Genomic DNA, 17,299 nt, shown 5'->3' with positions numbered 1-17,299 from the left:
TTCTTACCTTTCCTATCTTTACAAAAAACATGATATTTCTCCATTTCTATTCCTGTCAATATGTCATTCTCATCCAACAACAAGTGAATGTTTCACTTATTCGAACTATTTTCAGGTAAATAAACTCAATCATTTCAACAATTTCATCTCCCTTATTTCTGATACTCCTGGCATTTGAAAATAGCACAACAATTCATTTCTGGTTCTATAACCAGTTCTACGTCCTAGTTATGCTTCCTACCTAATATGTGACTTCTCCTCACTTGTTCCTATCTGCTCACTTTTTGTTCCATATACCTCCCAGAATCAACTACTCCCCCTATATATTCCAGACCATTCCTTTCCAATGCAAGCTACCCACATACATGCATTCATTACTACTTTAAAAATCCTCTTTGCTTACACTGTTTCACCCTAATGCCCTCTCCCATCCAATTTTTCTGTCCAACCTGTCTCACATGTTCCTCTTTGCATGGGAACTGACCAAGAGATATTTAAGAACATCAATGTGTGAATGTATTCTGAAGGTCAAAAGGCTGAATAAGATAGGTGTAAAATGGATGAAATGAGGGATTAAAGTTTGGAAACGCTATGTAGATGATGTCTTCATTATTTGGAGACACGGACATGATTCCCTTATGGTTTTCCTCGAACATCTCAATAGCCGACATCAAAGTATTAAGATTACTGCTGAGCTTGAAAAGGATAATTCCTTGCCTTTTCTTAATGTCAAACTGACTCGCTCTTCTGGTAAACTCAAAATATCGATATATAGAAAGCCCACACATACCAACAGATATCTGCATAGTCAGTCCCATCACTTCCCTCCTCATAAGCTTGGAATAATTTCCACCTTGGGACATAGAGCCTGTTCTCTTCTTGATGACCCAAATGAACTTCTTACAGAAACAACCATCTCAAAACTTCTTTCGAAGTTAATGGATATTCCAAGAGAATCATTGAAAGATTCCTTCATAATCCTCCTATACATCACTCAGAAGAAACAAATAGATTCAAAGGCAATATATTTATTCCTTACATCAGTACAGTTTCACATAAATTAGCAAAAGTTCTAAGAAAATACAATATCAGAACCTTGTTCACTCCACTTCCAAAGAGCCGTTTCTTAATAAGCCACCCAAAACCTTGTCATCATCAACTTAAATACCCTGGTGTATATAAAATATTGTGTGATTGTGATATTCCTTATTTTGGGGAGACAGACAAATCTGTTGAATTGCGTATGGAAGAAAACATGAGGGACATTACTTACAAGAGACAGTGAGCCAGTGCACTTAAAAACACTTAAAAACCAACACCCTAGAATCAAGTTCACCCTGGAAAAAGAGGAAAACAGCCTCCCTTTCCTAGACACACTAGTCACCGGCCAGCCTGATGGATCCTTGGTTTTCTCAGTCTATAGAAAACCCACCCATATAGGCAGATACATTCACCAACAATCCCTCCCACCCCCCCTCACAACAATATGGAGTGGTGAAAATACTATACAACAGGGCTAAACTAATCTGTTCTAACAACATGACCCTAAACACTGAACTAAATCACATCCTCAATACTTTTTCAGCCAATGGCTACCCCCCCCAAAAAAAATTAAAAAAAAAAAAAATTAAAACCTACAAACCCCCTCCACAACAAGGATTACTCTAAATCCATCACCATTCCCTACATCCGAGGCACCTCAGAAAAAATTATCAAAATTTAAAAAAAACATGACCTGACCTCCTGTTACAGGCCTTACAGAAATTAGCATCCCTTATCCACTCCACCAAAGACCAACCACACTTCCCCTAGATCTACCTGGTGTATACCAGGTCCCTTGCACTTGTAAACTGTCTTACTTTGGCCAAACAGGCAGGACAGCAAATATCAGAATTTCTGAACACAAGGACTACATCCGTTTTCACAAGTACAACCATTCTGGTCTTGCAGACCATGCGCTGGATACATGCCACAGAATACAGCAGAAGAAAGCTACAGTAATACACTGCAGCAAATAAAAATTCAAAAGACTATTTATGGAATCAGCCTCAGCCCTAAGAAACTCTCCAAACCTCAACAAATTTGGTTGTATGCAACTGCCCCAAATTTGGGAGGCTTACATCAGCAGACCTTCAGCCCAACGGCCCAGAACACCTACTTAGCCTGCTAGAGGGCACCATCAGGACTTTTAGGAGAATAATAGCTTCATCTCTTCATTCTCAGTTACTGTGTTGTAGTGCCTATGTGCACGTGCCTTTTTTTGTAAGTTCCTTTTGAAAATGGCAACGTGATGTTGCCGAAATATCGGAAATATTTATTAAAATGTAATTTAATTTATATTCGTGTCTACGTTGTTCAATTCTTTAAGTAATTTAATAATGCATAACCAACGTATAAGCCTGTCTATGAGCTTTAAATACAACCACAACGATTTAATGACAATTATGTACAGAGACTCTCTATGATGTTCATAGTTTATTTAAGCTTCAGTGTTTTAGTGTTTTTCTTTTTTTTCTCTCTTTTATAATGTCACCTGATGAAGGCTGTTACAAGCCAAAACTAGTTGTGTTTTTATATTAAAACCTTTTTACTTAAATCTTGGTTCTAGTCATTCAATTATTTTTAAAAAATATGTATGTTAACCGAGTTAATGATCATTCTTTCATATATATATATATGGTAGATTCCAGTTAATTGGGGCATTGATTAATCAGGGCAGCCATTTATTTCAGATAAATGCACATGTAGTGAGTTGCATAGAGAGTGTTGCTGTCAGTCAACACCGGGATACAGAGTAGAGAGGATGGGCATATTTTGACAGTGTAACGATTCTACTTACAATGACTGCTAGGTAGCATACTTTTGATTAAAATAAGTGTGTTAATTTTTTAATAAATAATACTGAAGCGATTTAATTTTTTCTTTTTGTTTTTATAAGACCCCTGTCAAGATGCCAAGGAAAGATCTAATGTTAGCAGATAAAACTGCCTTATTTGACAAAATAAAAACCCAACCGCCTAACACCAGTCATTGTCTTAATACAAAGCATCATACATCTCCTCCAGGAGATGTGCTTTGCATTATGGGTAAATATTAAGATGAGTGATCAGAGCTTATTCTACTTTTACCATGAATTGCCTTGGTCTTGCACTACTACGTGCAGGGTCAGCTAGACTTGCAACACTTGCAGGTGCAAACTTGACTTGTTTGTCTGTTTGCTTACTTGGGAAATGGAGTAAAACCAGGTTTAAAATAGCTTGGTATCTTTAACATTTATTATACCCAAGGTAAAATACCTTCTACACCAGTCATTGTCAGCTGGCAGAGATAATCAGTGTTCCAAAATCTCAAAAACAGAAGTGAGATGGTAAGTAATCAGATGTTGAGGAGGTTCTCAATCAATGGTTCTCTATTATAACTGAACGAGGCATGCATGTTATTCGTCAAATGTTAAAAACCAAATTGGAAGAGTTAGCTACAAAGCTGGGCCATAACCAGACATGAAATAAAATTCAAGAAGGTACATGGTGAGAAGGACAGTGCTGATACTGTGAGCGATGAGCAGTGGAAAATCAACTAAACTACCAAAATTGCTGCAGAAGTTTAGTCCTGATGAAATCTATGATACTAATGAAGCAGGTCTATTTTACCATGCCACACCAGATGGTTCCCTGAGCTATAAACATGAAGTGCTACCAAGTTCAAAGAAGAAAAAAAAAGCATAATGAAGATTAAAAGCGAAATGAAATATCTAAAAGAGGATATTAAACAGCTAAAGGAGAGATTGGCTGATAATGAGGAGAAGGAGGAAGTTAATGTTATAAAGAAAGAATCAAAGGATAGTCGTATATCAGTGTATGGTGGCTCGATCATTAGAGGTGTGATTAGTAATAAAGTGCACAAAACATGCTTTCCTGGAGGAACAATAAAGCAAATAGCTGCAAATAACATTACAGAAAAGGAAATACCGGCAGTCAGAATTAGTGGTAGTCGTGGGCACATATGACTAAGTTGGAGAGAACAAGAATGTTGATAGAAACTTGAAGTTGTTGTTGCAGCAAGTAAAATAGAAGAATAGTGTTGTTGGGAAAGTCGTAGGCATGTTACCCAGGTATGATAACAGTGAATTGAGAAGGAGAGCAGAGATAATGAATGGTAAGATGGCTGAGTTTTGTGAGGCAAAATGAGTTCAATTTGTAAATCTGTGGAGTGAATTTAAAGGGAAGTTCATGGTATAAATCTGATGGATTACATTTGAATGGGTTTGGTCTTGGGCATTTAGAAAGCCTATTGTTTTCTGAGAAGGCATAGAGTCACAAAGTTAATGTAGCAAATAATAAGAGTCTACCTGTGAAACAGGAAAGCACAAATCAACAGATTGTACAGTAGGAGGAAGATGGATATGAGGTTGAAGATGTGGTTGCAGCAGCACAAAGTGATGGAATCCATAAAGATGAGGATGAGAAAGGTAAGAATGGAAATCACAGTCAGGATCAGGGAAAAGGGAGTGGTCAAACTGAAGAGAGAAGTGTAGTATAGCAGCTAGAATAGAGAAGTGTAGTATAGCAGCTAGAATAGAGAAGTGTAGTATAGCAGCTAGAATAGAGAATTTGGTGCTGGTAGGATGGCCTCAAACACAAAGTGATTGTTATGTTTATATACAAATGCAAGAAGTATTCGAAACAAGAGAGCTGAGTTTGTGTCATTAATTGAGAAGGTATGCCCAAACTAATTGGAATAAGTGAAACTTGGTTGTCTGAAGAGGATGTGATGTCAAGAATAGAATTAGAAGGACATGTAATTTTCAGGATAGAGATGTGAAAAGAGGAGGAGGGAGTGCTGTTAATGATTGCAGAGGAATTGTGTCCGCAAAGTGTGGACGTTGATGGTTCATGCACAGAATTGGAATCTGGGTGGTGCAAATGCTGTTATAGGCCAGGGAATGAAGAGCATAATGATTGTGAAATGTTTAGACAATTTTAGTTGGGAATGTAAAAAAGGTGATCTTAATGGGAGACTTTAATTACAGGAATATAGACTGGAAGGAGGAGATAATGTATGAGAACAAGGAGAGCGAGTTTTTGTAGAATTTCTGAGAGATAAGTATTATTATTATTATTATTATTAAACAAGACCTCATGGAGTCAAAGACTCATCTAGGAGGTCCTTTTATCTCACACACATCTCATCATACCGTGTCTTAAACACATTCAAACTCCTTGCAGACACCACACTCTCAGGCAAGGCATTCCAATCATTCACAACTCTGCACGAAAAAAACCTGCCTCTCACTCCCCTACTCACACCCTCTTTATACAGTTTCCAGGTATGACCTCTGGTTCTCCCCTGATCTCCCACTATTCTCTGTAGAACTTTTCCACCATTGATCCTATAACAACCCCTTACCAACTTGTAGGTCTCTATCATATCTCCCCTCTTCCTTCTCTCCACTAGACTCTGCAAATTACATCTTTTCAATCTTTCCTCATACTCGACATTCCAGAGGTCAGAAACTACCTTAGTCAGTTGCCTTTGGACCCTTTCCAACATCTCTTCATCCTTCTGAAAACCAGGTGACCAAATCTGGGCACAATAGTCCATGTGTGGCCTAATCAAAGCCTTATACAATGGAACAAGAATCTCCCTACTTCTACACGTCAGTGTCCTCCTCATCATTCCCAGAAGTCTTTGTGTTGTCTTCACAATTTTGGCGATGTGTCCCCTAAATTTTAGATCCTTATCCACTATCACTCCCAGATCTCTTATTTCCTCTACTTCCAACAATATATTCTCACCAAGCATAAATTCTGCATCCCATCTTTGTTTTCCAAATTTTAAAACCTTCCATTTTGCAACATTGAACTCACTTAAGCAGTATCTTAAACAACACATGATAGAAGCAACTAGAGGCTTTAATGTTTTTGATTTGATGATAACATCACAAGATGCAGTTGTTAATGAGGTGGTGACACTGCTGCCAGTTGGTGAGGGTGATCATGAGGTACTCGTTTGGGAAGTGATGAAACAAGAAAAAATCACTGTCAAAAATTGATACATGTAGAAGTATAAAGCAGGTGATTATAGGAAGCTCTGTAGTCAGTTAGCATCAGTACGTTAAGTAGATGAGCTGAGCGAAAAAGATGTTGAAAATGCATGGAAACTCATAAGGTAGTATCTGACAAAAGCAATGTATGACTGCATACCAAGAGTTAAATGAGTAAATAGAGTGGGAGTGAAATGGATGAACAGCAAAATCAAGAAAGCTGTGCTGGAAAAGAAAATGTTATGGAGGAAGTACAACACAGTTGGTGGTGATCAGATCCATGAAGAGTATAAGGTGTAAGCTAGGAAGGTGACGAGCATGGTAAAGAAAGAAAAGGTGTGTTATGAGAGGAGATTGGAAGATTGGCTGGTGAGGCCAAGGTTAACTCAGGGAATTTTTCCACTACATGGCAAGAAAGAAGAAGAATTATGGCAGACTGACATTGGCGGATAGTCGTGGCAGCAGATAACAGATGCAAAGGATATAGTGGAATTATTGAACGAGCAATTTATCAGCGTATATCATACTGGTATAAATTATCCAGTACAATATACAGAAAAGAGGCAAGTATTAGGAAAATTGGAAGTGAAAGAAACAGAGGTGTATCAGATGTTGGTTGGGTTAGATGTGAATAAGGATGTAGGAATGGATGACATTTCACCACATATGCTTAAGGAATGTACACAATAGTTGGTTATGCACTTGACCTGGTTATTTACCTAGTCTTGCAGTGGGTAGGGTTCCTAAGGAGTGGAAAGAGGGCAAAATAGTACCACTTCACAAGCATGGTTCTAAAACAGAAGTCTCCACTATAGGCTATAGTGGATCTGTATAACTGCACTTGTGATCCAGGTGCTGGAGAGATTGATAAAGAATAGAATACAGAATTGGGTTGATGGACATGTCATTCTTTATGAAGGTCAGCATGGATTTGTAAAGGGGTAGGTCCTGTTTCAGTAATTTACTTACATTTTATGATAAGGTTACAAGTGTGTTAGATAAGGGAGAATCATATACAGTGATATATTTAGATTCTTAGATTACCACATGATAATTTGGTGTACAAGCTGCAGAGGATGGGAATAAACGGTATTGATTAGATGGATCAGAGATTGACTCTCTGAATGATACCAGCAGGTTGTGTATGATGGAGCACTGTCTCAAAAAAAAAAAAGAAGGGTAACCAGTGGCATGTCCCAGGGTTCTGTTCTTGGGCCCTGCTGTTTAACTTGTTTGTAAGTGATATATCATGTGGACTGACTGGGGATCTTCAGTTATTTGCTGATGATGCAAAGTTGGGAAGAATTATAAGTAGCACTGCTGATGCTGAATCCCTTCAGGAAGATTTGAATAGATTTTTTACTTGGACAAAAGAGTGGGGTTGTAGTTTTAATATCACCATTGATATTTAAACTACAACCGACATCCGTAAAGTTTCAATGCCGAAAAAACTATCGGCGGAATCAAGTGTAAATGATCACTTGGATAGTACAACACCAGGGCAACTCCATGCAAAGGTGGAGCAAGCTCCCTCACTAACTTTAATATTCTTTCATAATGTAAAACCCAGCTCCTAAGAGATGTAAATATATTGTTTTACATTATGAGAACAGGTCACTACCAAGACCGGTTTCAACCTTTTTTGAGGTCTCATCAGTGAGTAGGTAGACCTGGAATATCAAGGTTTTAAGTGAACAGTGGGCTATGTAAGTATTCTTGGCCGTTGGACTGAAGGTCTTCTGTTGGAGACATGGTTTGTGAGGTGGAGGATCCCGCGTTCAAGTTGAATTTAAAAAAGAACTCGACCTCCGAACCAAAATTTCCTACCAACACTGTAGTCAACCTATCTTCAGTTAATTTGAAGCCTGAACACCCAACACTCTCTCACGTGGCCACAACTTCGCCATAGCTCCCAGAAAATTACGGGCCGAGGATATATTGATCCAAATTGAATGCTGGATCTGCCACCTTCCAAACCATGTCGCCAACAATATTAGACTGGATGTAGCGTGTGTTCTCACTAAAGTCAGACCACCAAAATATCTCTCAAATTTAGTTGCATGAGACTGCCCCAATTTTGGAAGACTTACATCAGAAGATCTTCAGCCCAACGGCCAAGAATACCTACATAGCCTGCTAGTGGGCACCATCAGGACTTTTAGGAGAAACAACAGCTTCCTGCTTCATCATCATTTACTGTGTGTATTGCCTGCGTGCACGTGTCTTTATTTCAAGTTCCTGTGAAGATGGCAACGTGACGGCGAAATATTGGAAATATAGATTAAAGTTTAATTTAATTTATATCCTTTATACATTGTAATTTCCTTAAGTTATTTAATAAGCAATAATTAATATAAAGGTCAAAACTTTGGAAATTATAGTAATTATTCTTAACATGCTAGTTGTCTCCATAATTTTGTCAAAATGAAATAAAATTTGTCAAATTCTTACAATTTTATTTCAGCTGGGCAACTTTGTAATGGCAAAATAAGAGGAAAGAAAATTATAGATCAAGAGAGTAATAAGCAAAAACGAGTTGATTTTTTATAGGATTATTTGTAATTCTCCTGAAATTTTCGTCAGATTTTTTACAAAATTTTCATTACTTGATAATATTTTTGGAATAATGTAACTGTCATGTAGACATTGCAATAGTGCTTTTCAAAACATTATGAGGACAGTGGCTATAGATGCCGTAAAGGTAAATATCAACATTCAAAAACTCAACTCTAATCAATATAAAACTAGGTTGCATTTGCTTCCTTCTGCTTAAGTGCCTCCGTAGTGCAATTGGAAGAACGACAGTACACTGCGCCCTTCAATTGGAAAAGGCCTAAGTTCGATTCTCATCATGACAGGAGAAATCTTTAAATGGACATTTTCAATCGAAGGTGAGTTAGCTGATCTCAAACAGAGGTAGCAAGTGTTTTTTCTCAAGGAAGCTCGGGTTTTTCATCCCGCATACAGACAAATTGGCCCTTCAGAACACGCAATTTACAGACAAAAAAATACTAGCTGTGGTGGTAGTAGTGGCCAGTAGATGGCGCTGATGTTGATGATTGGTCGTGGAGGTTTGATGGAGATGGAGAGTTGTACAATAGGTGTCCTCCCGCGATGAGTCTTCGGACTCCTTGGAGGTTGTCACGAATAATAATAATAATATTCATAATGTCCATGTGATCAAATGGATATGTAATTTTTATTCATATTCATGTCCTTCTCCTCCTTCTAGCATATAAGGAAAATCTCCCAATTGTCAATAAAGAAAATACCTTTCAGTTCAGCTTAAATTCAACTTCATTCAGTTTAAATATCTCAATCATATTACTCCCTTATCTTCTATTCAACAAACTCTGCAGTTTACGTCTTCAGTCTATCCTCATAACCGACATCATACAGTTCTGATGTCGTTTTCATTATCTGCCTCTGCAGCCTCTCCGAGGTTATTTCATCCTCTTCAAATCCTGGTGACTAGATCTATACAGTAATCCAGATGCAGTCTGTAAGAGCTTTATACAATGGAACCATCAACCTTTCATCTTTGCCCCATTTCAATGTTCTTCTCAATATTGAAGCAATTCTCTGGGTTGTCTACTACAATATTTGTAGCAGACAACCCAGAGATTCATCTGAACTTCAAATTTCTATCTGCAATCGCCACAAGATCCCTTCATTCCTCCATTCCTTCTGTATAACTCTGTCAAGTGAGTATAAAGCATCCCACCTGAGATTCTAAATTAAAAAAAAAAAAAAAAAAAAAAAAAAAAAAAAAAAAAAAACATCTAGCTGATTAATCTAATATGCCCATTCTTATTCATTTACCTACTTTCACAACTTATTCAAATTCTTGTGAAGAGCTAAAACTTCACCACTATGAGTAACCTCCCAAGTTTTACATCATATATATGCAAACAACTGAATATCTTCCTGTAATCTAGTGGCAATATTACTGACATAAAGATCGGATAGTAATGGCTTCAGTACTGAACCATGTGAAATTCCACTTATTCTGCTTGATCGAGCTTCCCTATATACAACTCTGATACAACCCTATATAACACCCAGTTATCAATTCAGTACACTAAACTTATATGCAAACCCATATATTACAACTTAAATACCAACTTGTCATCTCGCATCCCATCGAATGCCTTTGTAAAATCCAAAAAAAATGACAGTATAGTCTTTATCCTCATCCACTACTCTTGTTACTCTATTATAAATGTTAATGTGATTACAAAAACAAGAGCGCCTGTTAAGAAATCCATGCTTCCAATCTACCACCCTTTCATTAAACAGCCAAGTTAATGGTCAGTTCCTTAACACAATCCTTTAAGATATGTGGTCTCATCTACCATTCTCATCTACCTTCCCCTGCTTTACTGACATCTAGAGTGCTCAGTATAAAAATTCCTATTGATTCATTTCTAATCATTCATCCATCCCTATCGGAACAAAGCCTGCTTTATCAAGATTGAAACTCTAATAAAGTGATCACTAAATAGTTTCGCTATGTCATCTGTCTTGGTCACCTGACTACCATATCCATCCAGCAAGGTAATCTATCCACAATTGTTTTTCCTCCTGCTACCCACATAGTTTAAAATTCCTTGGATTGTCCTTGGACTGTAGTACTAGTCTCATCTCATATTCTAATTTTATTTTCTCCTTACTATCATCATGCAACTGTTCTCTATATATGTCTCTCTTTATATGCCTTCCATAACCTCTGTTTTCATTTGTAATTCTGTAATATGATTTCTCTAGTAATTCATTTTAACTCTAAAGTGCTTTATCTCATTCACCTGAGGTAAACATTCGGTTATTGCTGCTAACAGTTTATCTTTACAATCTCCATGCTACTGACCTCTCTTTTTCCAAATTATTTCATTCATTGTACTGCTCCACGCTGGTTTCTAAGTCTGTTATAGTTACCTGCCTTATAATTTTGTATAAATTCCTTCCACCTTGATATGTGTGCATAAATTCCTTCTGCCATGATATTCTGCATGCGTATTCATCCCCCAAAAGTTAGGACTACACAGTCACTCTCACCATTTAGAAGCAAGTATGATATTTGTCAACAATCAGATCCTCTGATGCCATGACCTCATCTAAAATGCTCACTCCTCATGTTCCCTCCATCACATGCTACCTAAGGGCAGTTCTTCCTTAATTAGTCCAAAAATTAATTTCTCTTATTACTGTATGCTGCTTTGCCTGCCCAGTTTATATTGCTCTAGTTAAATTGCCCAATAAATATCCATATAAATCTCAATCACTTTCTATTTCCCAAACTAATTTGCTCAAAAATTTCCTGCTCATCATCATCATCATCATCTATATTTCCTAGAGCAAAGCCACAACCCATTAATTATCTTGTCCTATTAACCTTAAACCATATACCATCAAAGCCATTAATGTTATTTCCCCTCAGATTGAGGAAAGTGTTCTAATTATGTTATAAATGTTATAATTGTAATGAAAAAGAGTGTGTGAGTGCATTAATGCAAACTGACACCATATTTCAGACATGCATACTGCCTTTCCTCTCATATATTAGATTCAAACAAATATAAGTTCTAAATTCTTCAGTCATTAATATAATTACCTGGCTCTTCGGACATCAATACTAGAACGTCGTCGTTGTCGTACTTCCAATACTTCACCAGGTCGTAATTTTTTCGACTTTCCAGTTTCATCAATTGCCATTCCTTTCTATAATGGTGAAATAATTACACAAAGAATTGCATAATTAATAATTTTTTTGCAATTCAGATTTCAGGAAATAATCATATTTTTGTGAATATGTAAAATTTAAACTGTATGCTGTATTTACTTACTGTGAATCGTTAGAACTAACTATTGCCTGGATTTATTTTTGTCTTGTATTATATTATCAAAATGGCTAACATCAAAATGCAAACAAGATGAATATGTTAAGAAATTCAATATATCATTAGTTCACCAACTGTAATAATCTTTTCACATTACTTGTGAGCATATTTTCCCAGATATAAAATAATGCCAAAGAAATATTATGATCCAAAAGCCATTTTTTATACTTTTACTTACGTTTCAAGAGAAAAATAGCAAGATATTTCATATATATATATATATATATAAATAAAATGATAAGCCTTTTTATGCCACGTTTTTACGTCACATTTGTATGTCATGTTTTTTGAAACGTTTTGAAACTCAGGGACTACCCTCAGAGTTGAGTCTTCAAAATTCGAGTCATCAGAATTCAAGGAGAACCAGCCTACCAGTCCAGAACTCGGGGAGTTGGGCGCCACAGATGCTGGGGGTCCATTTGAAGACCTGACACTCAGCCCACCCCCAGGCCTGGGGGGGGGTCCCCTTTCGCATCTTCAAAATTCGAGTCATCAGAATTCAAGGAGAACCAGCTTACCAGTCCAGAACTTGGGGGGTTGGGAGCCGTAAAACCCCTAGCGTATATATATGTGTGTGTATATATATTTTTTTTATTATTATTATTATTTTTTTTTTAAATTGAATGACTAGAAACCAAGAAAAATGAAAACAAAGTTTAATAGCACAACTAATTTCAGCTTGTATCAGCATTTTTCAGGTGCATTAAAAAAGAAATAACAATTTACTGGTTATTTCTATTTTAATGTGTACCTGAAGAAGGCTGATACAAGCTGAAAGTAGTTGTGTTATTAAAACTTTGTTTTCATTTTTCTCGGTTTCTAGTCATTCAATTTTTTTTTAAAAATTATATCAACCAAGTAAATCAATCTTCCTATATATATATATATATATATACACACACACACACACACACACACACACATAACATATTAAATATGCAAAATTAAAATGCAGTTGCACCTAGAAATATGAAATAGCTGCATGACAGATTTATGCCCTATTATAATACTATAAATGAAACATTAATATACTTCTCCAAACTAGTCTTATTTCTGTTCTGAAAGAAATTTGAGAAATTATCTGTTCCCTAATAGTTTACCTATTATAATTAAGATATATAAAGTATTTGCTGATATACAATACTTGTAAGGCTTTAAATGATTCAAATAACAATAAATACGATCAATCAGGGTAACTGAGGAAATGCTTAATTAAGGATATTATTAAAATTATGAAAAGAAAATAGAGTAAGAGGGGAAACACTGAAAATAAACAATGGGATCATTTTATTTTCTATAATAATTAGAAAACCCTAATGATGATGATGATCAGCCTGTATTTTTCACCCACTACAGGTTAAAGGCTTCTACCATTGCAAGAGAATTGAATCTACTTCTCCCATGGTGACCCAATCCACCTTGGGAGAGAGAAAAACCTTAATACTCAAAATTATTTGATCAGCTTTAACATAAAGACAATATTAAAACTAATCATCTTAACATTAAACTAAGGAAAAACAGATTGATATTATCATAATCATTAAGAGCCCTCCTATGAATACATGTGAAAATTATTTCTTTTTCAACAGCCTCATCTGGAAGAATAAGAAAGAACATTAATCAAAGAAACAAAAATAAGAATCTATGAAGTTGTAATCAGACCAGTACTAACATATGCAGCAGAAACATGCAGCGGCTACAAAAATTAGATAAATTAATGAAACTACTGAGATGAAAACATTAAGATAAAAAAAAATTCAAGGTGTAATAATAATAATAATAATAATAAACAAAATCTGGGACTCACAAATCAGAGAATATTAGAAAATACAGCCACTAAATTATTAGATCCAAAAATGAAAAAATCATATAAAAGAATGCAGGTAACAGATGGTCAAAGAAAGTAAAGAACTAGATACCAAAGACATTGGTGCACCCAGGGAAGGGGCCAAGGCACCCTGGCTCCCCCAAAAGAAAAATGAAAAAAAGACTAGAAAATTTTCCAAAAATCTTTTCCTAATTAAAATTCTTTTTTTTTTATTTATGTTATGTCATGTCTTCTATTTCTATATTACTTATGAATTAGCAGACACATAAGGTGGGAATACCCTCTGGCTCTTGGGAATCATGGCCGTCGTGAATGCAAGGCGAAAAAAGTAGTGCTTGGGCGATACTTTGTTTGCCTGAGCCGGGCTAGAGATCATGGGTATCATGTATTGGAGATCACTGCAGATGCTCAGTCATAGGTCGTATGCAATGCGTAGTGTGTACTCTCAAATCATATACTCGCTCTCCCCCCCCCCCCAGATTAAATCTTGAGTACTCGGCCCCCTCCAAGATTAAATCCTGAGTGCACCACTGACCAAAGGGAAAGAGAAATAGAGAATGATCAAAGAAAAGATGGAGGGATGGTCTTTGAAAATGGAGGCATTACCCTAAGCATTTATGCTTAGCAGTGTAATAAGAAGAATATTGCTGGTTTGGTCAGCCAAGGGGGTAGCATATCTGTGCTAACACTGTGATGATGTTAACTTTTAAACAAAATGGGTACAAGTCTGCAAGATTCCCTAAGTAAATTGAATAAGTGTGTTGAGGCTTAAGTGCTGTGAAGAATTCATGTTGGAGGCTTCATGGAATATCAACAGCACTGAGAAAGGATTAGAACTAATTTTAATACTTCCAATATTTCGTCTCCGTCACACAGACATCTTTGGGGATTACAAAAACTTTTTTGTAACAACACACACACAAATACAATACAAAGTGAAAGTAAAGTCCTATCTACGTGGTGCGCCCTCTATGGACATTTGCAGATGGCCTGGGATGTAAAGAGGGATCTCTTTACATCCCTGTTTGTCCAAAGTAGGCAAGCCAACTTTGGAGAAACAGGCAGGTCAGCATCCATTCGGTTAGAAGAACACAGTTCTTATATTTGCAAGCATGATTATGGTCAGTCTGGCCTTGCAGACTATGTTTTGGATACATCCCACAGGATCTCCTGGAAAAAAAACTACCATGCTCCACCATAGTAAATTCAAAAAAGAAAGACTATTCTTTGAATCTGCATCTGCACTCAGGAATCAACCTAATTTAAACAAATATGGTTGCATTAAACTTCCCAAAATTTGGGAAACTTTAATTATCAGAGATTCCTCTTTACATCCCAGGCCACCTGCAAATGCCCATAGAGGACTTTTTAGATAGGACACCTAGATAGGACTTTAGTTTCACTTTGTATTGTATTTGTGTGTGTGTTGTTACAAAAAGTTTTTGTAATCCCCGAAAATGTCTCTGTGACGGAGACGAAATATTGGAAGTACTAAAATTAGTTTTAATCCTTTCTCACTGCTTAATATTCCATTAAACCTCTAACATAAATTGAATAATTGAAACAATATATTTTATTATTATTATTATTAATGTCATTATCATCTGACCTCCATAGAGTCAAAGGACTGATTATGGGAGGTCTACTCTCTCATCCAACAAGATCATTGAACTGTGCCTTAAATCCACTCACAGTTTCTGCACTGGCCACACCTTCAGGCAATGCATTCCACCCACCATGCTCTACCCTTGCCTCTCTAGTCTATGAAAAATCTCCTCCACATTAATCTGATAATAACCCTCACTAACTTATATGTCTCAACCAACCATATACCCTCTTCTTCTATTCACAAGGCTCTGTAAGTTGCATTCTCTCAATCTCTTCTTATATCTAACATTCTATAGACCTAACACTAACTAATTAAATCTTCTCTGGACTCTCTCCAATACAACCTCATCCCACTGAAAATCAGGTGACCAAATCTCTGCACAGTAGTTCATATGTGGCCTGATAAAAGCCTTATACAAGGAAACATAACCTTTTTAGCTTCTGCATGGCAATGTCCTCATTATTGCCATACACATTGGGATGTTCTTAGAATTTTTGCTCTGTGACCCCTAAACTTCATGTGTCTCTGCTGCAGTGGCGCACATGGGGGGGGGGGGGAACTTCCTCCAAATAAAAAGGAAAAAAAATTTTCCAAAAAATCTTTTCCTAATTAAAATTCTTTTTTTTTATTTATATTGTGTCATGTCTTCTATTTCTATACTACTTATGAATTGGTGATCATTGCAGATGCTCAGTCTTAGGTTGTATGTGATGCGTAGTGTGGATTCTCAAATCATCTATTCAACTCAGGCCCAAAGATTAAATCCTGAGTGTGCTACTGCTCTGCCCACCATCACTGTCAGATCTCTCATATCCTCCATCTCCTTCAAAATTTATCCATTAATTGTATATACATCCCAACCTTGCCTAGCATATTTCAAGGTTTTGCACTTTCCAACATCAAACTAATAGTTCCACTAATTTGCTGACTCACATAGTCTATTGAGATCCTCCTGCAAGGTCACAACATCATGTCTACTTTCATAGCCCTTCTCAACTTTGCATCATCATTGAACAGCTGCACATCTCCATTTAAGCTGATCCCAATGTCATTAATGTACAAGTTAAACAATAATAGTCCCAAACAGATCCCTGTGGTACTCCACTAGTGAACTTCTTCTTTTGGGATGCCACTCCTTCATATACAACCTGCTAATATTTGTATAACAGCCAATCAGCTATCCAATTTACTAGTCTGTAACCTAATCCCATCTGTTTCAGTTTACTACCAGTTTGTCATGAAGCAGTCTATCAGAGGCCTTTGAAAAATCCAATTCTACCACCATGTATGCTATCAAGTGAATTTGTCACCTTGTAATATTGCAGATGCTCAGTCATAGGTCGTATGCAATGCATAGTATGTATTCTCAAATCGTCTACTCAACCCAGGCCCTTTCCCCTTGTTGCCAGCTGGGTTGGCCGAGTGGTTAGAGTATCTGCTCTCCAGCCAAAAGGCTGTGGGTTTGAATCCTGCCGTGAGCATGAATGTTTGTGATTGTCTGTGAAAATACTAGTAATAGTAGTGGCTGGTAGGTGGCATTGGTATAGATGATGGTTGTAGTTGTGGTTTGTTATAGTTGGTGGAGTGGTGGAGACAGAGAGTTGGAGAGTAGGTACCCTCCCTCAATGAGTCATTGGACTCCCTGGTAATAATAATAATAATACATAGACAAATTGCTGATACACAACCTCCTCCTAACAAACTCATGCTGACCATCATAAAGAATACTGTTATTATCAACTCATTTCTGAATCCTAGTACTCACTAACTTCTCTAATACCTTAACAACAACCACAGATACACAGATTAGTCTTACATTTGTAGCCTCAGTCTTATCTGACCTGATGTTGTGAAGTGGAACAATTTTTTCCCACCTTCCATTCCCTTTGGACCCGTCCTGTTGCCAGACTCATGTTAAACAT

The 17,299-nt window shown here is 36.7% G+C and overlaps 1 protein-coding gene across 5 annotated transcripts in view; it reads right to left on the bottom strand.

Annotated features, from left to right (window-relative positions):
• The window catches only part of LOC150108743 (twitchin-like), a 2,666,638-nt gene that overhangs the window by 2,147,525 nt on the left and 501,814 nt on the right, over positions 1–17,299 (bottom strand). For all 5 annotated transcript variants that reach the window (XM_090390962.1, XM_090390961.1, XM_090390964.1 and 2 more), the window contains one exon: positions 11,655–11,761. In XM_090390962.1, coding sequence (XP_090247088.1) covers positions 11,655–11,761 — 107 coding nt within the window. The remainder of the gene's footprint in view (positions 1–11,654; positions 11,762–17,299) is intronic.

The sequence above is a fragment of the Typopeltis vanoorti genome, chromosome 3 (genome assembly GCF_054136105.1).
Source record: "Typopeltis vanoorti isolate ZY-2024b chromosome 3, IOZ_Tvanoo_1.0, whole genome shotgun sequence".
Lineage (NCBI taxonomy): Eukaryota > Metazoa > Arthropoda > Arachnida > Uropygi > Thelyphonidae > Typopeltis > Typopeltis vanoorti.
This window is presented reverse-complemented; position numbering and strand designations above follow the sequence as displayed.